We start from the raw sequence: 25,576 nt of genomic DNA on the forward strand, positions 1-25,576 counted from the left end.
GTCCTGGGTTCAAGTCCCCCATCGGGCTCTCTGCTCATCAGAGAGCCTGCTTCCCCCTCTTTCTCTGCCTGCCTCCCTGCCTACTTGTGATCTCTCTATCAAATAAATAAATAAATAAATAAATAAATAAATAAATATTTCCCCCAAAGCCCTTACTTGGAAACATCAATATACTGATAGGGAAACTGAACCAACTTATTAGGAATTCAGGTTCTCTCCTTTGGAAGATGGAAATTAGACTTCACAGAGCCATCTTTTCTTTTCTTTTCTTTTTAAGATTTTATTTATTTATTTGACACACAGAGAGAGATCACAAGTAGGCAGAGAGGCAGGCAGAGAGAGAGGGAGAAGCAGGCTCCCTGCTGAGCAGAGAGCCCAGTACGGAGCTGGGCTCTGAGATCATGACCTAAGCTGAAGGCAGAGGCTTAACCCACTGAGCTCTGAGATCATGACCTAAGCTGAAGGCAGAGGCTCAACCCACTGAGCCACCCAGGCACCCGCCATAGAGCCATCTTGAATATCAAATAAGATAAATCTCGCACCACAAATTTGTGAACCCCAGAAGCTTACACAGACTCTTAAAACAAACCAGTAAACAGATTCAGAGATGAAGATACCCCAAGGTCACACAGCTAATGAGCGAAAGTGGAGACAGAACCCAGGGTGCTCAGATTCTAAAGCCAGGTTCCTCAATACAGCTGCTGATTCAAGAGCTACTTAAATACCTCCTAAGTCCCCAAACACTCTTCTAGAAACTAGGGATGCATCAGGGAACAAGTGTCTATCCTCATGTACTTTTAAATTTGTATGGGGTACTGCCTCGTCTCCAAAATCACTTTTCTACTGAACTATGCAACGAGGCACTGATTGTAATAGCAAAATCCCAGACAATGCCAATGTCCATCAGTAAGAGATGAACCCTGTATTACAACACTGTCTATACAAGAGAACCCTACGCAGCTGCAGCTACACACACACACACACACACACACACGCTACAGATGATGAGGAAGCACCTAGTTATTGATAAGGAAAGATTTCTACGACATACCATTAATTTAAACAAGAGACAAAGATCAATATAGTCTATGTTAACATGCTAACATTTGTTTTTTTTTATTGTAATTTGAAAAATACCTCCAGGAGGTGACCCAAAAAACTAGGCTTACAAGTAGAAAAACCAGCAGACAGGGAAAAAAAATGAAATTTTGTTTTGTTTTGTTTTTATTGAATATCCTTCTAAATTCTAACCTGCTTGAATGCATTAGCTATTCAAATACTGTTAAAAAAAAAAAAATTAACAAGTCCCAGGGCACCTGGGTGTTGTGGTCAGTTAAATGTCTGGCTCTTGGTTTCAGCTCATGTCGTGATCTCAGGGTTGCGAGAATGAGCCCCACGCGGGCACTCAGCACGATGTCAGCTTTAGGGTCTCTTTTCCTCTTCCTCTGCCCCTCCCACTAGTGTTCTCTAAAATAATAAATAAATATTTTTAAAAATCAACAATAAATAAATAAATAAATATTAAAAAAAAAAAAAAAAAACAAAAAAAAAAACAACAAAACCCAACAGTCCTGCCTCACATTCTCAAAACAGCCTTCTTCCTAAGGGAAGGTCTTCAGGTAGCAGGGGTGGGTGGGGCCAGGTAAGTCTGTTAGTTGTTTCCTTTAACAAGAAGACTAGGAGTTCTCCAATCCTTTCCTGTCAGGTTATAGAGCTAGAGGCTAATGGATTGACCCCCCTCCCCAATCAGAAGCATTAATCCCCTAAACTCTAAAAGCTGCCAGGAACACAGAAAACCTCTCCTTGTTTTCTACAAAAGCTGCCTCACCCTGTCAAATGCACAGGACATTTCAGTGTCCTGTCGCTGGCACATTTCCATTATCGTACAGTTCCACACACATGTAGTCGGCTGCCTATCCGTCTATTAATAGAGACGACAGTGCCAACAATCAAGAAGAAGTCAGTAGTCCTGCCCTCCAAGTGTACGTGCCTGTACTCTGGCTGCGTATTCCAGCTGCATCAGAGGGCCCTGCCCCCTCGGCTCTAACCTGTGTTCAGCTGGATACAGGAAACAACCTGGGGCCATGAGTCATGCAGGCAGGAACAGGCTTTCTTTAACCCACTCTGCCTGAGACACCCAGCTTAGTGCTTTCCTATCCAATTCCTTAGAAAATAACCTACAAGGTGAATATTACTGCCTCCATCTGACAACCCAGAAAATAAAACGCTGCCTGGAACTGAAGTGCCTCAGAAAGCAGCTTCAGAGAGGGAAGGCAAGTACATGAGGCCCCATTAAATAGGAAGCAGTAGGACCAGATTTCAAATCCTAAAGGCAAGTCAATGATGAAGAGCATGGGATTTAAAGTCTAAAAGACCTGGGCTCAAATCTATATTGTGTGAGCATATGGAAGCCGTTTCCTCATCTGAAAATGGAATTACTACGACTTAAGTCCTAAGATTATTTGGAGGATTAAATAAGATAAAGCTTGCACACACTGAGCATGAGGTCTAGCTCACAGCAAGCCCTCAGTGAAAGGCACCTCTAGCCTACTCACAACTAATTGAGGTTTCTGATTCTAACCCCGGTCCTCTCCCTACAGCAAAGAGAAGCCATTTCTCCAAGTGGGCAAGGGGTTAGCCACAGCTAAATGCTTTACCTGAGGGATGAAGCACCAAAGCCAGAAGGAGATACACAGGACCACAGAGCCTAAAAGGGAGCTGGCTCAGTCTGCGCTAGGAGAGCACTGTTTTATAAGGGATGCTCCACGGTTTACGGGGGAGGCAGAGGACAGCCCCCTCACAGACCAGCTAAACTGCGCAGGAAAACTTGCTGAGGCACCTGTAGGAACACGAGCAGCTTCTTCTGCAAGCCAGGAGTCACGGAGAGGCTACAACATGGTAAGCCCTGGGGCAGATCGTGACAACCTCCTCCTAGATGTTTCCTGGCACCCCTGGGCTGGACTACTGGTTTCAAAATAACTTGATCTGCAACCAGGTCTCATCATCACTCATCCTCTTCTACCCCACCTTCCAACAGCTAGTGAAGTCAGCTCGTTTCCATTCCTGACTGTAGCCTAGCTCCACAAGGTCACACATCTTGGCCAAGTCGTGGCGGCATGAATGGGCTTGTGTCAAACTTTTTCTGGGGCAAGTTGGTGAGCACTGGTGAGCACATGGGGCAACAGTTCAGATCTTAAGACTGGAAAAGACACCTACACGTAGTTCTCCACACCCGCCTGGGATCTTAAAGCCATTTAACTAACTGCCTCAGACTCAAGAGATCCTGAACCACAAAGCCAAGGAACCTGATGGAGAGTTAGGTATTTCTATAATATAAATTGATGGCTTTCGGCACTGAGCCTTAGTACACAATTCCTAGAATATTTGGGGGGAAGGGAGTTAGTAAATTGAGACTGCTTCTAGAGAAATAATAATCAGAGCTCTGTGTATCTGCATTACATAAAAAGACATCCAGTAGAAGTGGGAGTCCCTGGCCTGTGCTCAAAGCTCCTCTCTCTAAAGACCATGCAGCCAAGCCTGACCTCAGATCCGGAGCTGGCACCATGATAAAAGTTGGGTGAGAAGAGTCAAGTCCCCAGCTGTTGAAAAAAAGAAAGCTTCTTAAGCAGACGCATAAGAACTGATGGATACTGCACTGAGAACTCATTCCAGTCCTGCCCTTAAGTTTGGAATTGCTTAGACACCTCCCAACTGCCAAGGAAACACCCTTGAAGGGCAGAAGATTGTCTTCTCAGCCACGACATGGAGGTACTACACAGTCTCAATGTCCAACTTTACTGGATGTTCTGACAAAATAAAGCCGCCATCTCTCTGGGAATAAAATGTCCTTCAAGTGATTAGTCTTGGCCAGTTCCTCTGTTGATCTTTGGGCATTTAAACTAGAAGGGAAGCGGGGTGCCTGGGTGGCTCAGTCACTAAGCATCTACCTTTGGCTCAAATCATGATCCCAGGGTCCTGGGATCAGTACTACATGGGGCTCCCTGCTCAGCAGGGAGCCTGCTTCTTCCTCTCCCACTCCCCCTGCTTGTGTTCCCTCTCTTGCTGTCTCTCTCTATAAAATAAATAAATAAGATCTTTTAAAACAAACAAACAAACAAACTAGAAGGGAAGAATATTATCAGTTTTAAAAGTATTGTGGCCAAAAGGTAGCTTGTGGGGGATGCAAGAGAGACAAACAAGTCTCATTCTGGCTTGGCTTAGGGATACATCTAGCTCATGAAGCAAACAAACATGTGCTTATAACTACTATCACTTTCTGTTAATGGGCTGGGATAACAAGTTGCTTGGGTAAGTAATACAAAACTGCCTTAAAAGAAGATTCTGGCATTTTCCCAAGTAAAGCTACATATAGAAAAATAGTTCACTAAAAACAAATTAAAAGAATGAGTGTTGAGGAATACTTTGGAAACAGGTGCTGCTATATACTGCCAGAGGGTGGGGGGGTGTGAATTGGCACCTTGTAACAATCAAGAAGGCTTAAACAAGCCATGTGACCTAGGAATTGTGCCAGAAAGTCATTCCAGGGAGGACAAAACCGTAACAGGAAGGATATCCGTAACTATTGCTGCAATTGTATAAAAAAATAAGTCAGTCACAACAACTTAACTTTCAAAAAAATAATTACGTGTGCTACTGTCACTCAAACATCTCATATACAGCATTAAATGTCGTAAAAGAGGGCTGCCTGGGTGGCTCGGTGAGTTAAGCCTCTGCCTTTGCCTCGGGTCATGATCTTAGAGTCCTGGGGTCAAGCCCCACATCAGGCTCTCTGCGTAGCAGGGAGCATGCCCCCCACCCCGCCTCCTTCCCTGCCTGCTTGTGATCTCTCTCTCTCTGTCAAATAATAACTAAAATCTTTTAAACAAACAAACAAATATCAAAAAAGAAAACCTATAGGCGCACCTGGCTAGCTCAGTCCAAAGAGCATGCAACTCTTGATCTCAGGGTCCTGAGTCTGAGCTCCATGTTGTGTGTAGAGATTACTAGGATGAATAAAATACTTAGAAAAAGAAAATCTATCAAGGAAAAACTCTGCTCTGCTGAGGGGGGAAAAAAAAAAAAGGCCAGGTCACAAAACAGCCATTTACTTATTTATAAAAGTTTATTTTTAGTAATCTCTACACCCAAGGGAATGAACTCACAACCCCAAGATCAAGAGTTGCACGCTCTTCTGCCTGAGCCAGGCAACCCACAAAACAGTCATTTACAGACAAAACATAAAATATTAATATTTTTATACTTATAAAAGAGAACAGGGGAAAGGGGGTTGAAAAGACAAAGCCAGAAAGAGAATGGGGCTGAGCCCTGGCACCAGGAAGGTGGCCTAGCTTTCCCTAGAACCGACTCTCCCAGAGGGAGAAGATACCCAAGATGATGGACAGTGAGCAAGACCTAGAGGAAGGCGCTCCCCGGGGAGAGGGAGTGGGAGCGAAGGATGCTGGCGCTAGGGGAGGGGAGGGGTAGGGCCGGGGAGTCCACGCGGCAGGCTGGGAAGCCGAGGGGTTCACTGACCCAGAAGGCAGTTAGTGCCTTGCTGGGAGATAAGGCTCTTGAGGCCCCTGCATGGCTGTCGTCAGAGGACCCAGACTCTTGTTCTCCCAAAGCTGAGAGCAGAGCTAGCAGACTCACTGCCATGGAGGTGTTTGTGATGACTCATCACCACCAGATCACCTTTTTTCCGGGCATGCCGAGGAGTCAAGCACGGTGCTGGAGCCGAAGGCTTGGCGGAAGGCATTCGTAAGTGGCCAGCTGTGCAGCAGTGGCTTCACACAGCCTGACTGCTGCCAAGTGTCGCTCTACCTCCCACATGGCCCCGCTCAGAGCACCGCTCCCCCTGGACCTGGAGCTTCCAGCAGAGGGAGCCCTAGAGGCTTCAGGGGGCTCTTAGCACGGAGCCATGAAGCTGGACTTTAAGAGAGCAGGACTAGAGGGGGAGCCCTGAAGCAGTGAACTCTGGCCCTACCCCTCGCTCAGATCAGTCAACGAACACTTGGTTAAGGAAATGGCCCAGAAAGATCTAGTGAAAATGTTCATTTGAAACGACAAAGGGGGGCGCCTGGGTGGTTCAGGCCGTTAAGCGTCTGCCTTCAGCTCAGATCATGATCCCAGGGGTCCTGGGATGGAGTCCTGAGTTGGAATCCCTGCTCGATGGGGAGCCTGCCTCCCGCTCTGCTGTTCCCCCCTGGTCGTCTCTCTTTCTCTAATAAATAAAATCTTAAAAAAGAAAGAAATGACAGAGGTCCTTTATGGATGGTAGGCTTCCATTCTGCCTTTCTTCCAGTTTTTCCATAAAATATATTCGATCTGCTATCAGAATGAGATGTTGAGATCCCCTTCCCCCTTTACTAGAAAAGTTCTATAACCCCATGTTGTTGAGGAGAAAGCAATTCTTTCCTGGAGATTTCTTTTTGCCTCTCTGTTGAAAACTTTTTGCAAAGAACTGCATTACTCAGGTTCCTCCTTACCCTTGGGAGCTGGGTCCTCCTCAGGGAAAAACCCAAGCTGGGTTTACTCCACAGCACCCTGGGAGTTTGGAATAGGGCTGACTCAAAGTTCAGCATGAGGTGTGCTGCTTGGCTTGTGGATTCCCACCCTCCAAGACCAGAACAGAGATCCTAGTGATCACCCTGGGATATCTGGGATAGCAATTAAGGGTCTGTTGGGTAAAGGCACTGGTTCCCAAACATAGCTGAATGATTCACCTGGAGAACGTTTTCAAAAACCCAGATATCCTATTTCCAGCCCACCCATCACTTCTGAATCGGTTTCTGAAGATGTTCTCAGGGAGGCAGTTTACTGGTTTTTAAAAGTTTCTAGTTGTCTCATTTATTTCTCCAAAGTAGTTAAATTGGAATGGCTTTTTGAGGGCACTTCAAAAGATATTATTATCAAGATTTCAAATATCCAGATCCTTCTTCTGAACACATGTATCTGTCATGTCTGCTTATGCAGTATTTCCGCTCGACGTTTTTTTTTTTTTTAAGATTTATTTATATTTGACACACAGAGAAAGAGCGCACACACACAAGTAGAGGGAACATCAGAGAGACAGGGAGAAGCAGGCGTCCCGGGTGCCCCAAGTGGGGCTCCATTCCAGGACCCTGGGATCATGACCTGAGCTGGAGGCAGATGCTTAACTGAGCCACCCAGGTGCCCTGGATTTTTTAAATTTTTTTTAAAAGATTTTATTTATTTATTTGACAGATAGAGATCACAAGTAGGCAGAGAGCAGGCAGAGAGAGAGAGGAGGAAGCAGGCTCCCTGTGGGGCTCAATCCTAGGACCCCGAGATCATGACCCGAACTGAAGGCAGAGGCTTTAACCCACTGAGCCACCCAGGCGCTCCTGCCCTGGATGTTTTAAAGATATCTTGAAATCAATTTGTTGAAAAGCAAATCTATGATATTTATTCTTGGCCCAAATATGATCCTTTTTCAAGGTCCCCAGCGAATGACATTATCATGTGCTCAGCTACTCAAACCCAAAATCTGAGTCCCAGAAGCAGCTCAAACTACCTGGGCTGAAATGAAACTGTGGCTCCATCACCAACTTTCAGCAAGTTTGTTTCCTCACCTATAAAACTGAATGATGTTAATAATAGCTGACTCAGTTAAATGAGTTAGTACTTTGCACAGTGCCTGACATATGGTCAGCTAGCAACATCACCTTCCAGACTCCCTTTCCCAGTCACCAAGATTCATGCCTCTTCATCTCTACGCCCACTTCTTTAGTACATACCACATCATATTTAGCTTTAGTAAGTGCAAAAATCTCCATTAAAAAAAAAAAAAAAGGATCTTTTAAAGTGCAACAAATCATACATTTGAGAAAATGAGATGACCAACTTTCTTGTTTGAAACTCATCAACGGTGTGCCATTGTTCTTAGGATAAAAAACAAAATCTTTAATGCGCTCAGTTCCCTGACTCCACTCTCTAGCCACGTTAGTGCTCTTCTTAAATGCAGCATAACCCCCTTACCACAGGACCTTTGCCCACCCCCAAAACAGTGTCTCTCTACACTTCCTGCTCCAATTTACCCATTTAACTCCTAACATCTTTCAGATCCCAAAGCAAGTTACTTTCTCAGGGAAGCTCTATGTAACTGCCACAAAATTTATTACAACTGTAATTGTATGTTTACTTGTTATTATCTAATTGTCTATCTCCCTTACTACTCTCAATAGTGCCCAAAGGCAAAGACTATGTTAGAATTTGCTTATCACTGTATCTCAATACTTAGCTCCGTGCCTGATACAAAGTAGGTGTTCAATAATGTTGAGCCAAATATGAAAGTCCTGTGACCCAGCAGTTTTGCTTCCATTCTGAAGAAATACGTATACAAACTATTACCATTGTAAGAATACTGCTACTTTACCACCGCTAACACCTAAACATTTATTTATTTACTAAAGGCTTTTTCATATACTAATGCATTAAATATACACTAGAGCCTTATCAGATTCCCATAATTATCCCTTTACAGATAAGGAAACTGAGGCACAGAGTTTAAGCAACTTATCCAAGTTTCCACAGCTAGTTAGACAGATTTAACCCCAGCACTCTGCAACTCCAGCTCAGGCACTCTACACATTATAACATACTTGCACCTTACGCAAATTTCAATTGTAGAAATTTGAAATGGTGACATAAATATTCAAGTTGCACTTTGTATGCAAAGTTTGAAGAAGTGCAAATCTCCCAAATAATGTAAAGTCACATAATTTCACAACTGTAGAGACTAGTGAACTGTAAGCACTGCTCTAGCTTCCCTACCCCAAATACATACAGTTCACATATATTCACATGAGAATATAAGTCTTCAATCATGAGAGTTATGAATTATTTGAGGTTTTCAAGAATTTATCTTTTAAATCATGCAACTGGGGGCACCTGGGTGGCTCACTGGGTTAAAGCCTCTGCCTTCGGCTCAGGTCATGATCCCAGGGTCCTGGGATCGAGCCCCGCTTTGGGTTCTCCGCTCGTGGGGAGCCTACTTCCTCCTCTCTCTGTCTCTGCCTGTCTCTCTGCCTACTTATGATCTCTGTCTGTAATAAATAAAATCTTAAAAAAAAAAATCATGCAACTGTCCTCTACAATACTGTTTATTACAGTGTTATTTGGGTTTAAGAAAAAGTTCATAAGCACTGCTTGGAAGAAAAGAAGATCATAAATGAATATCCTCTTCAAGAATGGAAACCCGGGGGGTACCTGGGTGGCTCAGTCATTAAGCTCAGATCAGGATCCTGGGATGGAGCTCCATGTCAGCCTTCCTGCTCAGCAGGAGGCTTGTTTTTCCCTCTCTACCTCTCCCTGCTTGTGTTCCCTCTCCCCCTGTCTCTGTTAATAAATAAATAAATATATATTTTAAAAATGGAAACTGGGACACCTGGGTGACTCAGTCAGTTAAGTGTCTGTCTGCAGCTCAGGTCATAATCCCACGATTCTCAGATGGGGTCCCATATCAGGCTCCAGTGGGGAGCCTGCCTCCCCATCTGCCTGCTGCTCCCCCTGCTTATGCTGAGTCTCTCTCTGACAAATAAAATCTTAAAAAAAAAAAAAGGAAATCAACTTTTCTTTAGCAAAATGCTTGCTACCTAGATTTTGACATCTAACAAAACTGAGAAAATTTCCATTTTTGCTTTGACTGAATGTCACATTTTCAAAAACTCTCAACACCCAAGGAAAACGATGCAAGCGCTGAGATTTTACAGTTTACTTATGAGTTAAGCAGCTTACATTTTTTCAATTTTTTGATGACTTCAAATGCTTCTGAGACAATCAGATAATTAAGTCATCAAACAATGGTTACTGTGAAAAACGAATGCTTTTTTAAGATTTATTTGTTTGAGAGAGAGGGAGAGGAAGAGGCGAGAAACAGATTCCCTGCTGAGCAGGGGGTGCACATGGGGCCCGTATTCCTCACCCTGAGATCATGACATGAGCAGAAAGAAACCAAGAGTCTGGCGCTTATCCCACTGAGCCACCCAGGCGCCCCCAAACTAATGGTTTTTAAATGGCATAGTAACCTTATTAACTTTACTGCAAAGCCTGTCATCTTAAAGGTGTTATTCAAACAGAAAAGTTTAATTTATGTGAATGGGGTTAAGATGAACAATTCATGTGATCATCCTTCTACAACAGTCTTTCCTAATAAGGTGATTCCTGATAGTTAGGTTTCTGAAAATCCAAACACTTTACAATTTTTATGTTAGCTCCTCCCCACTTCCACATCTGTAAAAGATAAAAACAAGGGCTTAGCTAAATAAATCATAGTATATCCACCATGTAGAAGAATGTTAAAAATAAGATAGATGTGTTCTTAACAATATGGAGAAAGATGCCTGTGATTCATTAAGTTAAAAAAGCAAGTTACAATGTTTATATGCTTGAGATAGCCCAATTCTTGTTCTAAAAATTCCTGAATGCACACATAAATTTCTTGTCAAGAAAAAGGTCCACAAAGATTCACATTAAACCACTGGATGTGCTTATCCTTAGGTAGGAGAACTGAGGAAGAGAAAAACTTTCCTGTGTTTCTGATTTGGTTCTGTTCAGAGGCAGTGGAGTTCAGTGGTTAAAGCTTGGGTTGCTTAGATCTGAATCCCAAGCTTTTTATCAGTTGTGTGATCGTGGGCAAGTTACTTAACCTCTCTGGTCTCTTTTCTCATCTGGAAAATGGGGATAATAATACTACCTACTCCAAGAGGTACTATGGTGATTAAACATGCTAATACATATGAAACGCTAAGAGCTGTACCTGTCACATACTAAGCATTACATAGTTTATTGAAAAACAGGGTCTTCTACAGTGAACATGTATTTATGTATTAATGTAAAATTCCAACCAACCAGCCCAACCCTACATAAACAGTTATCAGTAGTACCTAGGAGGGGGATGTGATAGAAATGAAAAACTCCCTAGGCAAGCCTGGTACTCAGCCAAGCTTGCAAACTACTGACTCAGGGGCTAAAGACCACTAAACCAGTTGGAGTGTAGTTGAGTCCCCGCTGGGGAATGCAGGAGCATTCTGGAAGCGGAAAAAGACCATAAAAGACAAGAAAATTACAGGTCAAGCAGCCCTGGTGGGAAGCCCCAGCTCGGGCAGACTCCACAAGGAGAGGGCAGGGTGTGGGCCCCGCATCTTGTTCTGGCTTGTGTATGAGGAGCCCACAAGGAGCTGACTTTCCTCTCGGCCTGAAGCTACAACAAGATGGGACTCGTTGTGAGAAGGCAGCCAGCCTTAAGCAAGGCACCCAGAAGAAGAGCAGAGCGCTCCAGTCCTGCCTGTTAATGACCAACCAGCAGTCCACCTCCTCGTAGCTCCATGGACATGAAGGCACGTCTCACACACAGGACAGAGTCAGAGCCTCATTGCTGAGGAGCTGGGAGCAGAGTGACTTGCCTCAGGCCACATAGGTTGGGTTGAGAAACCAGGCTGAGAACCCCATTTTCCGCTGCCCAGATGTCCGCCATCAGGCCTGTGCCCCGCACTGGGTTTGTTAAGACTCTGAAGAACCGAATGCACCTGAGCTGGGGACAGGGAGGGGGTTGGGGAGACAGTGAGGAATAGGCTACATTTCCCAAATTAGGGGGCAGAACCTTCTCAGAAAAATACATATGCATCTTGTATACAGTTAATTCCAGAGGAACAAAGACTTCCTCAAGCTGATGTGAGACCCTGAGATCAGAACTCTGGGCCAGATCAACCTACTTCTAGCCTTCTATGCAGGTTTAAGTTTTCTTGGTAAGAGAGCTGTAACACGGACCTAATCTTATGTGCTCTTAAGCAAAAACTGGAGTTCTGGGGCTGAGAGGAAAAAGGAAAGCCTGGGACTGTGCCTCCCTGGCCCCATCTCCCCATCCAGCCCTTGAGATCAAGCCTTAGGGTCTGGTGGAGAACAGATCTCCCCTCGCTGGGGTTCTGTGTAGCCTCAGAGGTGCTCACGATGGGGAAGAAGTCACCAGCTTGCCCACCTCCTGGCTCGGAGGCCCTCTCCCTAAATGTCAGACAGCAGAGGAGTCAAGAGTTGTGAGTTCCAAGGTGAGGCATGGGGAAAAAGGAAGATGTCTGTCTGCTCTATTTCCAGGATAAGGCATTTTGGTTTACTGAGAGAACAGCAGCATCCCAGCACCCCGGAAGTCTAGCAGGGTCACGGCTGCCATAGCCTGGAGAGGACTCCGTCAGCTTGAGGAATTTGCAGACCACCGACGCTCTAGTCACCCAAAACGGGAAGGGTGACCAGATCTGGCTGAGGCGAGGGGAGAAAGGCAGAGTGTATCAAGCTCCTCCACTCTGAACAAGGTAGGGGGAGTCCTTGAGGGCAGGGGAGGGGGCAGGAAGGTGGGGGGCGGGGATGCGGAGAAGTAGAAGATAACCAGCCAGAAGCAGATTCTCTGCTGAGAACTGTCAGTGAGAGCGCTAACAGGCCTGGTATCTGAACGAGCCCTATCCCCCCACATCCTAAAGAGGAGGCCAGGGGTCCTGGATAGAAATGCCCCCTCCCCCCAACTCCAGCTCCTGGTGATTAACAGAGGCCTGTGGAGGGAACAGGAATTCAAAGCCCTTGGGTCAGAAGTTAACTATTTCCAATCTTCCTCTAGCTTGACTGTGGCCAGGACTCACAACGTGGTCCCGTCTCTAATACTTAAGAGTGTGGTTAGTATCTCACACCTAGGGAGACCAACCTGGGTTCAAATCCTAATTCCACAACTTACTATCTGGGTGACCTAGGATAGGTTGCAGAGTTGCAAGCCTGGGTTTCCTATTCAGTTAAATGAAGCCAATTCAACACCCGTCCCCCCACGGTGGGGAGGGGTGGCTTTTAGGAGGATTAAAAGGGCTTATTACATAAAGTACATAGTGTAGTCTCTAGAACTCAGTAAGCTCTTGGTAAGTGGTATTTAGGTTGCTTTGTTGTTGTTGTTGTTTGTTTGGAAGCCCTTCCTTGGCGGGTAGCCCCGCTGCCTGGCAATGACAGGTAACTAAATGAAATGAGGGGGAAAATTTGACTGAGACTTACAACATTCTTGGGTCTGGGGAAAGCTGGGAAGGGGAGGCAGGAAGGGGGGATGCTGGAGGTGGAGCCCAGGGTCCTGGTTCCAGAGGAGACTTCAGAGACTCTGGCCGCCAGGAGAGCACAATTGGGACTTCAGCCCCATCTGCCCTTCCCAAACACCCTACTGCCTCTCTGGTGGGGTGGGACACATTCCAAGCTGGACTGGACCCTGCCTTTTGCCTCTTCCCACCTTATACTCCATAATCCAACCAGACGAAACATATTTAAGTTCCTGGCCCCCATACAGTTCCCCTGCCAGGAACACCCCTTTGCTAACTCTCCGGCCTGAACCCCCTTGCATAATTCTTCCCCAGCCTTCAGCTTGGACATAACTTCCTTCAAGTCCTCCTAAGAACATGTTGGCAGCCCTCCTATGTGCCTCCATATTTTTTTCTCTCTACGTCCTGCTCAGATCATGTGACTATATAACATGTTATATATTATATATATAGAACATATACTATATAGTATCTATACACTTATTATATATACTATGTTATATATACTACATTATACACATACACACACAACTTATTTTGTCTGTCTTCCTTCACCAGCAGGAAAATGGCCCACGAAGATTGGGTTCTGGGCATGTTTTGCTCACCAACATAACCGAAGAACTTGGAACAATAGTATCTGGCACTTGGTAGGTGCTCAGTAAATAACTGTTCAAAGTCAGATTCGCAATTAAAATTCCTGGTGGCTGATCTGCTTCTGCCTCTAGTTGGGGAGTTCACTGACATTAACGAGCTAGGAGTCTGTGTCGTCTCTGAACATCTCACACCCAGTAGGTACTCTGACATTTGTTGGCTTCATGACCAGTCAACTTGTCCTTGGGTCTCAGACACCTCATTGCCTCCATAATGAGAGAGGAGCTGGACTTGACCACCGTGTCCATTTGAGGAGGCTGCTCCCCACGCACACACTGTCCAGGATAAAAATGACCCACAAAGACCTCACCTAAGAAATTCAGGTCCATTTCCAGATTGCCTTTCTATTTGGCGGGAAAATAATAAGGATTGGCTTAAGGACAATTAAAGGGGAAGGATTTCTCTCCCAACACAAAGGATGTAGCCAAGGACAAAATAAAGACTTGCTGTCTCTTGAAAATCAAGAATCCAGAAGGGGTCTGGTGAGGACACTGTTGGAGGAGGGGATGGTAGAATCCAGAAGAGACTCTGCTCCTTCAAGACCGACAAAAGCTGACTCCTCAGTACACAGCCCTAGTACTGAGATTGTCAGGTAATCCTCAGTTAACCCAGCAATTATGCTCCCAGGTATGTACCTAACAGACAGTGTATACCAAGACTCCTCATCAAAAGACTGGAACAATAATCTTCAAGCAGTACTAGTCATAATAACCAAAAATCTGAAACTCCTCAAATACCATCAATAGAAGAATCATCACATAATGGAATGCTACAGGACACTGATACTCATCTACAATACCTCCAGAAATATAGAAGAATCTTACAAGGTATAATGACCCAAGAGGATATATGATTCTTTTACATAAAATTCAAATATGGGCAAATTAATCTATGGTATGAGAAGTCAAGACAGTGCTTTTCTTGGTGGGGAGGATAGAGAATGGGAAGGAAGGGGCATCTGAGGGGCTGGTAATGCTGTTTTGTTTGTTTGTTTGTTTTAACTAATTTCCACACCCAGCATGGAACCCAACATGGGACTTGAACTCACGACCCTGACATAGGCTGAGATCAAGAGTCAGATGCTTAACTGACTGAGCCAAATAGGCACCCCAGTAATGCTGTTTCTTTCTTTTTTTTTTTTTTTAAGATTTTATTTATTTATTTGACAGAGAGAAATTACAAGTACACTGAGATGCAGGCAGAGAGAGAGAGAGGGAAGCAGGCTCCCTGCTGAGCAGAGCCCCCGATGTGGGACTCGATCCCAGGACCCTGAGATCATGACCTGAGCCGAAGGCAGCGGCTTAACCCACTGAGCCACCCAGGCGCCCCGTAATGCTGTTTCTTGATCTAGGTACAACTACATGGGTATTTCAAATCTCTGGCAATCACTGAGCTGTACACTTATGATTTGGGCACTTTCCTCCATATATGTTATTCTTTAATAACAGTGGTTCTCTGGATGGAGACAGTTCAGCCTCAGAACTAAAGCCTCAACTGATTTGAGCAGGGAAGGTCCTCCTCTCCCTCCTCCTCCATTATCCTCCAAATGCTGTGCAGAGCTATAGTTTCCAGCCCTAGAAACTCAGTAAGCAATGCCTTCCTTACCCACGGCAGGGAGGTGAGGGCACCCTGCACTGGGTAACCTAGGAACAGAGTGCCATGTGAGGAGGTGGGGAGACGAGAGGTTTGGGACCTGCTCCCCAGGCACAAGCTAACGGTGATGTGCAACAGGCTTCAGCAACCAACCCCTAGTCCACTGTTGAGCCAGGAAGGCAGCCAGCTGGGCTCAAAGCCCTAGCCCTAGTTTCCAAATATTCATTACTGAGGCAGATTTACTGGGCACCAAGGAATCCCCCTGGATTTAAAATCCTGGCCTTGGGGTAACTGAGAGGCTCAGTCAGTAGAACATATGACTCCTGATCTTGAGGTTGAGTTTGAGCCCCATGCTGGGTATAGATATTACTTAAAAAAAAAAAAAAAAAAAAAAAAAAAAAACAGCTGAAAATTAAAATAAAATAAAATCCTGGCCTCAGTTCTGACGACCCCAGCGACCTCACGTCAAGTTGCTTATCCCCGTTCACAGCAAAGGAGAGTTACCACTACCTGCTTCGCAAGATGATTATAACCATAAAAAATATTAGACTATCAGCTCCCCAAGGGCAGGAACTTGGTTTTGTCCATAGCTTTAGCTGTAGTTCTAGAACACTGTCTGACACATGCAGATGCTAAATATATGTTTACTGAAAGAATAAAATATAGAGGGCATGGTCCAGAATGGAGGCCCCAAAACAAAAGGCAATTTTTACACAAGTTGAAATAGGCAAATTCATGTCAAAGTTAATTCATGTGCAGTCAAATTCATTACTGAAACTTTGAAGTTACCTACCAAAGCTAATGTGGGTTAGCTTTAATCTTACTGAAACACTGACTAAGGGTGAGTTAAACCTGCTGAGGGCCCATAATGAAGTAATGGATTTTTTACTGTAATTAAGCTGCCTCTCTCGACTGTCCACCATTAAGGATGTATGACCACGTTGGGTCAATCACTTTTAATCACTGTCCTAATACCATGCAAATTCCCCCCTCCCACCTCTTCTTTGTCTTTGCTTCCAGACCACACTTGGAGGCAGCCCCACAGACTGTGCAGTTGTGGTTGTTGGGGGGAACATTCCAGCTCTGCCTCCCTCGATTAACCTCTTGCCCTCGGTCGAGGCAAGCCCAGCATCACTTGACCCAAGCCCCATCACTAAGACACCGAGACACTGTATCTAAGCCAGTTTCCCTACAGGAATGTTTCTGGAAAACCTTATGATAAGAATGAATAAATGACAAATTGCTCTTTGGACAGGGGTTGCTGTTGGTGTCTGTGGGATCTGGCGCTCCAACACTCCACTTCCTTTCCTCCACCTCCCACTTTCTGGTAGTGATAAAAGTCACAGAACTTAGGAATCACAAACTTCTATTCAAGTCCCAGCTGGTTCCAGTAGTAATGCCTCTGGTGAAGCCACAACCACTCAGGCTTCATGGGTAAAACAGGCAGACCTTCACAAGATTGTCAGGGTTCATGCAAATACCTTCTGGGTGTTCTGTGAAGTATCGGGTCCAGAACTAAACCCAAAGGGAAAAGTCATGTTTGTGACCCTCAAGGTAGCTCCTGAGCTATTCAGCCTACAAAATTGAATCCATTAAGCTGCTTCTGTGTCTCCACCTTTGAAACCTCCAGCAGAGCTGGGTTACAGGCTTTCTGAAGTACCAACTCTGAGATTAAGAGCTCAAGCTGTTTAATAGTTACCTTACCAGCTTCAAGAGAGCGTCAGGAGGACAAAGCAAGCTCAGAGTTGTGGAAGTGCTTTGAAGAGCAAAGTGCACATGCAAACAAGGTATTAATTATATCAGATAATTTCTTTGAGCTCAACTTCATAGACACCTGTGATATTCATAACCCAGGGGCGAACAAGAGGGGCAATTGTTCTTTCGCACTAAGAAAACTTGGCTGCTTGGCCAAACTCGAGAGAGTTTGTATGTACCCTCAGGATAACCCTTTCAACATGGCTGGATCCATCCTGTGCACAGAGGACACAGAGCTGGGATGGAGGTGGGGAGGTAGAAAGATGTCAGCAGCTGAGGACTAAGAAGAGAAGTATCAGTATTTTTTTGTTAGGGTGTGTCAGTTTATTGGAACCCACTGGACCCAGAAACCTGCTTTTACTTAAGAAAGAAGGCAGCAGCCTACTTCACAGGAAAACTACTGTAAGAACCAGTCATGTTGCAGGGCGGCTCAAGGTTAGCTAAGCACATTAACCCACTCTTTGTTTTATAACCCAGGTGTGCTCTTGGCATGAACCCACCATTTTCACAACCATAAAGCAGACATCCAAGAAGGCAGAATTTTCTCAAAAGGTTTAAAATGCCTGACATCACCAGGAAACACGCGCCAACCGGACGGTGAAATTGAAAACCTGATAACTGCTTCCCCCCAACAACCCCAAGCTTAGCGAAGTGACAGTTAATCTGATATTTCTTGCTTCGGTAAGAAAGATCCGGCACAATCAACACTCAAAAGCCATGAGACTGAAGTTGGGAGAACTTGACAATGCGGGGGAGGAGTACAGATTTGGCAGAGGTCTGGTTAGCAATAAAGCTTCCTCAGGGAGCCGGAATTGGAGTTGGGGCCCTGCCCAAGTTAACATTTTTACAGGTTGGCTGAGTTGCAGTTTGTTAGCCAGTCAGTAATAAACCCATGTGCAAGAATTTAAAGTTTATGAGGCATGGCCTCTTAATGCCTTTGCTTGGCTCCCTACATCCCAGAGTTTAAGGAGCCTGGCCTAGCCAGGGTGTTAATTGTTTTGTCAATCTGCAAGGTTGTTTGGGAAAAGGGAAAAAAAAGTCTCCCACAGACTCCAGACCCCAGTCCTCCAGTGAAGGAACAAAGGAGAGCCATTCTGTCCCCTAGGCATTAGTACTTCTACATTCAAACTGGTAATTTGTACCTGGGGTGAGGGGTTTGCTGATGAAGGCATTAGAAATAGGCTAGGTGGCAAAGGTTCTTAATTGTTTTGAAAGCCACCTAAACTGTAGATCCCCTTCCCAGAAAAATGCACACACATGTTCTTAAACAATTTTCACAGGTCAGGGATCCGCTGGAACCCCAACCCAAGGATCCTGGGTTACACCTCTGTTTAAGAACTTGGGTTTGATGGGTGTAGAAACCCCCACTGTCCTGTCTTGGATAGAGGGAAAAGAGGCCCCCATCAGCCCGCAGCTGCTCAGATCTCATAACGCACTGGTTCTCCGCACCAAAATGTCTCCCCGCTCTCAAGATTTTCAACTTTGTTGGGGTTGGGGGTACTAGTATACTAAATGATCAAAAATGTTCTTTGATCCCCCTATCCACCGCACCCTCGGCTCAAGACCTTCCGGCTTGGGACCCCCTCCCCACTCCCCCAACATTCCAGTCCCAAGTTGGGGGTGGGGGGCAGGGGTGTCCCACTGCGTGATGGCCCCAGCCCAGGTGTGCCAGACCCAGTTTCCACGCAGGCTGCAGGGGCGCAGGCCCTCCGGGAAGGGCAGGGTTAAGAGTGCATTCCAGCTGCCGGGGAAGAAGGGGGGGGGGCGGGGGAAGGGAGCACGAAGAAGAGAAACAGACCCGGTCTGTCCGTCGGAGACACAAAGCACGGTACACAAAGGGGGCCCGAGAGGGGCGAAGGGGGCTGCCCAGGGCACGGCTCATCCCCACACCTGCGCGGGGGTTGGGGGAGGAATGTGGACGACGCATTCCTTTGCGGGGGCCAGTGGGGAGAGAGCTTCCCACGTCCCGGCTGGGTGAGGAACTCAGCCGCCCCGCACCCCGAAGGTGTTCTAGGTAAGCCGCCGCAGCGGGGCAAGGAGGAGTTGCAGGTCGGACGGCGCTGTGCTCTCCATCCTTCTCTGTCCGCCATCCACCCCCACGCTAACCCCCGAGATGCTTTCTGCTCCTTCTCCAAACCCGAGGCGGAGGCAGCGTCGCCAGAAATCCCCCCCGCCCCAGCCTGGGCACCCCTCGCGCGGACCACTGGAGCAGCCCACGTGCGACCCTCGGCCCCGCGTTTCCATCGGGATACCTCGAGGAAGGTCTTACCTTTGCTCTGCGCCTGGCCCAGATCCACCTTGGCGCCTCCAGCCACCAGCGTCACTTCAGCTTCCCCGAAGCCCGCCCCGCACGGCTCGGAGGCCACGCAAGGCAGCCAGCAAACCTGCGCCTTGAGGGAAGAGGAGAAAAGGGAACGGCTGGGTCACAGGCGTGCCCGGTTCTGCATACCCGGCCCGATATCCCTCGCGGGGCTCTGCTCCGCCACCTTGGCCGCAAGTAGCCCAGCAACTCTCTCCCCTCGACGCCGCCGACGCGTGCGGACCCGCCCAGCTGGACCGCTCCGGCGGGGGCAAGGCAGTGGAGTACCTTAAAGAGGAGGACGAGGAGAAGGGATGCGAGAAGCCCACTAGGGAGCTCCATAGCTGGAGAACGAAGGACGAAGAAGCAGCAGCCTCCCCGGGACAGTGGTTCGCCAAGCTTTCCCGGTGCCTTTGAGCGCCTCTGCCCGCTGGCGCTAGCGGGGTGGGGGTGGGGGCCAGGTGAGCGCAGGTGGGTGCTGATTGGTCCGGCGCCGCAGGTCCCGCCCCCTCGCAGGTGGGGCCCCCGCAGGCGTGGTGGGGACGCCCACGATACACGCCCGTATTCGCGTTAATGCAGCAATTCTGAAATGCCCACGGGCGTCTCCGGAACTGCTACCCGCCAGGACCCAGGCTGTGTTCCACAGATTCTGGGTTCGAGGTTAAAAACAGAGCAAAACCCACCCCGCTCCTCAGTCTCCGCAGCACTCGAAGAAAAATGTTTTTGTGCCTTGCAGCTACAGTGAGAAAAAAGTGGAGACGCTTCTGAACCCGACTGGAAACCGAGGCGCCCCATTCATACTCCCCCAAGGCACTGTTATCCAAAGCTTTGATGAAGGCCGGGTGTGGACGCCCCACAGCCGGCTACAGCGGGGGCTGCCCCCTGCCTCTCTCTCCACCTCCCATGCCAGGCCGCTGAGGACACAGGAGTAAGGCTTAAAGCTGGCAGTGAAGTGCTGAGAGGCCGTGTTAGGGACTTTGCAGCAACTTGCGGAAGACTCATTACTTCCATTGCACAGCCCAACAACTGGAGGCTAGGAAAGAAGGCCCCAGAGTTCAGCGGCTGTTGTGGAGCCAAAGGGGGCGAGTAGACCGCGGTTATTAGCGTCATCATCTCCAGGGAACCCCTCCCCCATTAAATACAAATGTGACACTTTCTTAACTTTATATAAAATGTAAATACTTTTAAAAAGTCTTTTTTTTTTAAGATTTTATTTATTTGATAGAGATCACAAGCAGGCAGAGAGGCAGGCGGAGGAGGGGGGGTGGGAAGCAGGCTCCCTGCTGAGCAGAGAGCAGGAGGCGAGTCTCCATCCCAGGACCCTGGGATCATGACCTGAGCTGAAGGCAGAGGCTTTAACCCACTGAACCACTCAGGCACCCAAGTCTTTTTTTTTTTTTTTTTTTTTTGACGAGGCTGTTATTGGTCTGAAATACTGAATATAAGTAAAAACTTCGTACTAATCAAGCGGCCTTCTGGGAGCCTCTCACATAAACAGTTCTCCTACCGAACCCCATCCCCACCCCTTCTTGAAAGGTGGAGGAGCTAGTATTCGTCCCTCTACTTTTTTTTTTTTTTAAGATTTTTATTTATTTGAGAGAGAAAGAGATCATGAGTGAGAGCGCAGAAGCAGGGGGAGCAGCAGAGGGAGAGGGAGAAGCAGGCTCCCCACTGAGCAGGAAGCCCTATGCGGAACTCGATTCCAGAACCCTGGGATCACCACTCAAGCAGCAGGCAGCCACTCAACTGACTGAGCCACTCAGGCGCCCCAACTTTTTTCAAAAACTTTTTTAAAGATTTTATTTGACAGAGAGCAAAAGTAGAGGGGAAGCTGTAGAGGGAGAGAGAGATGCAGGGTCCCTGCTCAGCACGGGGAGCCTGGTGTGGGACTCCATTCCAGGACCATGGGATCATGACCTGAACTGAAAGCAGACGCTTAACAACTGAGGCACCATGCACCCCTTGTCCCTCTACTTTAGACCTTGCTTTCCCCTTCAGGACACACAAGTGGGCTCCGGACACAGAAACCCTCCTGGGGGCACCTGGGTGGCTCAGTAGTTAAGCGTCTGTCTTTGGCTCAGGCCATGATCCCAGGGTTCTGGGATCCAGCCCCACATCAGGCTCTCTCTCCCACTCCTCTTGCTTGTGTTCCCTCTCTGGCTGTTTCTCTCTGTCAAACAAATAAAATCTTAAAAAAAGAGAAAGAAACCCTCCTGAGACTCAATCCCTCTACCCTGCACACCCTCTCCCCACCAAGCTGAGCTTTCCAAAGATCCTGTTGCCTGAGGCCTCTCCCTGGAGCCTCTCCCTACTTTCCCTAGCTACCCTGAGAACCCAGGCTGACACCTCCTTCCTTCTCCCCAGCTCAGATTCCAGGCTTTGAGGAGCCTGGAGTCTGTAATTATAGATTCTCTGGCCCTTTAGGGACAACCTGGTGGCTTGCCTATCTTTCCACCCATTAGGCCTGTGGCTAAGAGGAAAGCGGTTCGCGCTGGGACAGTGGTAGTCCTCTCTCCAGCTGAACACTGGCCATACCGCCTGCGTTCAAACCGGTGTTCCACCATGATTATTAGTACTGAGGCCTCCGGCAAGTGAAATAACCTCTTTGAGGCTCAGTTCTGCATGCATTAAGACATCTGATTTCTAAAGTACTAGGATTAAATGAATTAATACATATAAACTAGGATTAAATTAATTAATACACTTAAAACGCTAAACTCTGTACCTCGCACATAATAAGTGCCAGACATTGCCTGGTATTGCTTTAAGATCTTGGCTTAATAGTCCTCTGCCTCGTGAGTGGCTTCTGTCCTGCTTAGCACCCTCGCATTCCCCAAACTAAGAAATGTAACCCTTCAGTTTCACCGCTGATGTTTTGTATTGGCATCTGGTATTAAGGGAGAGCTCGGTTAACTGGCTTATGGTCCCAGCGGCTGGGACAATGCACTGGACAATGCACTGGAAAAGCCAGAGGCAGCTCGCTGAGCTCTGCACCTCGCTAGCCTCGGTCTACCACAGGGGTCGCTTTTCTTGCTCTTAGGGAAGTTAGCTACGGGTGCAGGAGCACATCGTGACAGGGAAGGCCCCAGATGGTACCCAGTGGCTCCGCCTAGCCTCGCCTGGCAGGTTCCGCTGAGCCCGCGCGGAACTAGATGAAGCTATTAAGTGGACCGTTAAACACAGAGGAGCCTCGAGATACAAGCCCTAATTAAGTAAACACCTGGCTGGAGGGCCGTTGAACTCGCTCATTTCCGCCTCCTTCTAGGGCATTCAGCATTCTTGGCGAGGGGCAGAATGAGGGGCAGAGGAGAGAAGAGAAATTGAGAGTCAGCTCTTCTGCCTTCAACTTGGACCACGCTGCTGTCTCCTCCGAGGCTCCCCCTTGTCGCTCACTCGCTCGTTCGTTCATTCATTCATTCATTCAGCAAATTACTTGCTGGTAGCCTGCTATGTGCCAAGCACTGGAGATACAATGGTGAACAAAACAAGCAACCCCCACCCCCACCCCCGCACCCTTGGACAGTCCTTCCCTGACTGTGTGTGCGCAAGCGCGGGGGTGGGGGACCAGGTTGGGGAAAAAAAACCAAGTAAGTAAATGTTAGATCATACGTGCTGTGTGCATGAACAAAGACGAAATGGAAGTGCAAATTTGTGAGACAAAGTAGGGGCACCTGGCTGGCTCAGTTAGTGGGACCCCGTGACTTTTTTTTTTTTTTTTTTAAGATTTTATTTATTCATTTGAGAGAGAGCGCGCCAGCAGAGGGAGTGACAGAGGGAGAAGCAGACACCCTGCTGAGCAGGGAGCCCAACACGGGACTCTATCCCAGGACTCTGAGATCATGACCAGAACTTAAGGCAGAGGCTTAACCATCTGAGCCACCCAGGTGTCCTGAGCCTGCAACTCTTGATTTCAGGGGCATGAGCTGAAGGCCTGCAATAGGCAAAAAGATGACTTAAAAAATCAAAAATCAAAAAACACACCAGACAGAAGGTAGGGTTGGAAATTGTACATAACATGATCCAGAAGGTATTTCCAGCAGAATCCAGGAAGAGACAGAATCATCCAAGCTTGGAGGGTTCAAGTCTTACTGAGGGGCCTAGAGGAATGGGCAGGGTTCAGAGAATCAAAAGGGATATTGAGGCTCTGGGGACCACCACCAACAGAGAGGCCTTAGAACTTTGAGGACTGAAGGGCAAGGGGAGGAAATGATGTCACTGAAAGTTGGGAGTTGGGGAGAGCTGGAGAGTAGGGGAAGGACTCCCCCTGCCAATGCAGCTGCTATCTGGCCAGGGCAAGCAGGTGGGATGTAAGAAAACGCCAACATCTTTCTCCTTTTGCCATTCATCTCCCAGTAGCACTTCCTACGGGTCTAACCCACCCAGAAGCCTTTGGGCAGGAGAGCCCAGGTGCTATGGTCTCTAGGGGTCATTTCTCCAGTCACAGGGCAGGATGGAGAAAACAGAGAATGGATGAGGGGTGGGCGAGCAATGGGGAAAGCCAAGAGGCCTCACTGAGAAATGGACATTTGAACAATACAAGGAAGTGAAGAAACAAGTTACAGTAAGGATATCTGAAGAAAGAGTATTCCAGGCCGACAAACCCAAGCAAAGGCCCTGAGGCAGTGGATTACTTGGGACAGAAAAAAATTAAAAAAATAAATAAATAAAAGGAAGAATGTCTGGAGTAGAGTGACAAGTAGGAAATGAGTCAGAGTTAAGAGGGTGGGGAACAAATCTTACAGAGCATCACAGGCCATTGTAAAAACCTACTGAGTGGGAGGGGAGGAAGACCCTGGAGTCTGTAAGCAGAGGCATAGCCTTGAGACCACAGGGAATGAGGGTAGAAGTTGGGAGGTCAACACGGATCCTGCTGCAATCATCCACACAGAAGCAGAAACAGCTTGGTTTAGGGTAGACGCTGTAGAAGGGATAAGAAATGACCAGATTAAAAAGTACCCAGAAAATAACAAGTGTTGGCGAGGATGTTAAAAAATTGGAACACTTGTGCGCTGTGGGTAGAAATGGAAAATGGTGCAGCTACTATGGAAAACAGCATGGCGGTTACTAAAAAAATTAAAAATAGAATTTCCATATGAGATTGCAATTCCACTTCTGGTTACATACTCAGAAGAATTGAGAGCAGGGATGCACAGAGATATGTGAACATCCATGCTCATAGCAACATTATTTGCAATAGCCAAGAGGCAGGAGCAATCCAAGTGTCCATCCACAGACGAATGAATAAACAAAATGTTCCCTAGGTACAGAGTCTCAGTTTTGCATGATGAAATGAGTTCTGTGGAAGGATTGTGGTGATGGTTGCGTGACCGTGTGAATGTACTTAATTCCACTGAACTGTATACGAGTTTCACCATGACTTTTAAAAAGTTTCTAAAAAAGTAATTAGATTCTGGGTGTATTTTAAAGCTATTGCCAGGGTGCCCGGCTGGCTCAGTTACTAGAACATGCGGCTCTTGATCTTGGGGTTGGGAGACAGAGCTGAAGTTGGGCGTAAAGAAGACTTAAAACATTTTTTTTTTTAGGGAACCTGGATGGCTCAGTTGGTTAAGCATGATCCTGGAGTCCCGGGATCAAGTCTTGCATCAGGCTCCTGACTTGGTGGAGAATCTGCTTCTCCCTCTGACCCTCCTCCCCTCATGCTCTCTCTCTCCCTCTCTCTCTTTCATTTTCTCCCAAATAAATACATAAATAAAATCTTTAAAAATTAAAAAATATATATTGCAAATAATAATATTACCCAAAGGATTGGCTATGAGTTCGAGAGAAAGAGTGCGTCAAGGATGACTCCAGCCTTTGGGGCCTCAGCAACCAGCAGGATAGCAATGCCATTTCTTGAGTTTGGGAAGGTGTGTGGAGTAACACTATCAGGGTACTGCTCAGACCCTCCCTGGGACCCCTTTAAAGTTTTCTGAGTTCCCCTTTCTCAGCTTCTGTGAGCTGATGCTCCTAGTACCCTGCACATGTGACTCTCCTCAGAAGCCTGACCATAGACTCTTGCGGTCCCTTTGCCCTTGCAAGGAAGTGCCCAGGGTCATGAGTTCATGCCCTGTACTGGACTCCATTTTGGGTGTGGAGCCTACTTAAAAAAAAAAGGGAGGGGGGCACCTGAGTGGCTCAATCAGTTAAGCCCCTGACTTCGGCTCAGGTCATGATCTCAGCGTCTTGAGATCAAGCCCTGTGT

The 25,576-nt window shown here is 47.0% G+C and overlaps 1 protein-coding gene across 4 annotated transcripts in view; it reads right to left on the reverse strand.

Moving 5' to 3' along the window:
- Window positions 1-20,518, reverse strand: part of CDH3 (cadherin 3) — a 74,681-nt gene extending 54,163 nt beyond the window's left edge. For 3 of the 4 annotated variants that reach the window (XR_009348698.1, XM_059152178.1, XM_059152177.1), the window contains exons 1-2: window positions 19,663-20,518; window positions 19,345-19,465 (exon numbers count right to left, since the gene is read on the reverse strand). Coding sequence is in view for 3 of the 4 variants with exons in the window: in XM_059152178.1 (XP_059008161.1) it covers window positions 19,345-19,465; window positions 19,663-19,716 (175 nt within the window). In the remaining variant the exon portion in view is untranslated. The remainder of the gene's footprint in view (window positions 1-19,344; window positions 19,466-19,662) is intronic. The other variant, XM_059152176.1, reaches the window with a different exon arrangement.
- Window positions 20,519-25,576: the final 5,058 nt, after the last annotated feature.

This window comes from Mustela lutreola, chromosome 16 (genome assembly GCF_030435805.1).
Source record: "Mustela lutreola isolate mMusLut2 chromosome 16, mMusLut2.pri, whole genome shotgun sequence".
Lineage (NCBI taxonomy): Eukaryota > Metazoa > Chordata > Mammalia > Carnivora > Mustelidae > Mustela > Mustela lutreola.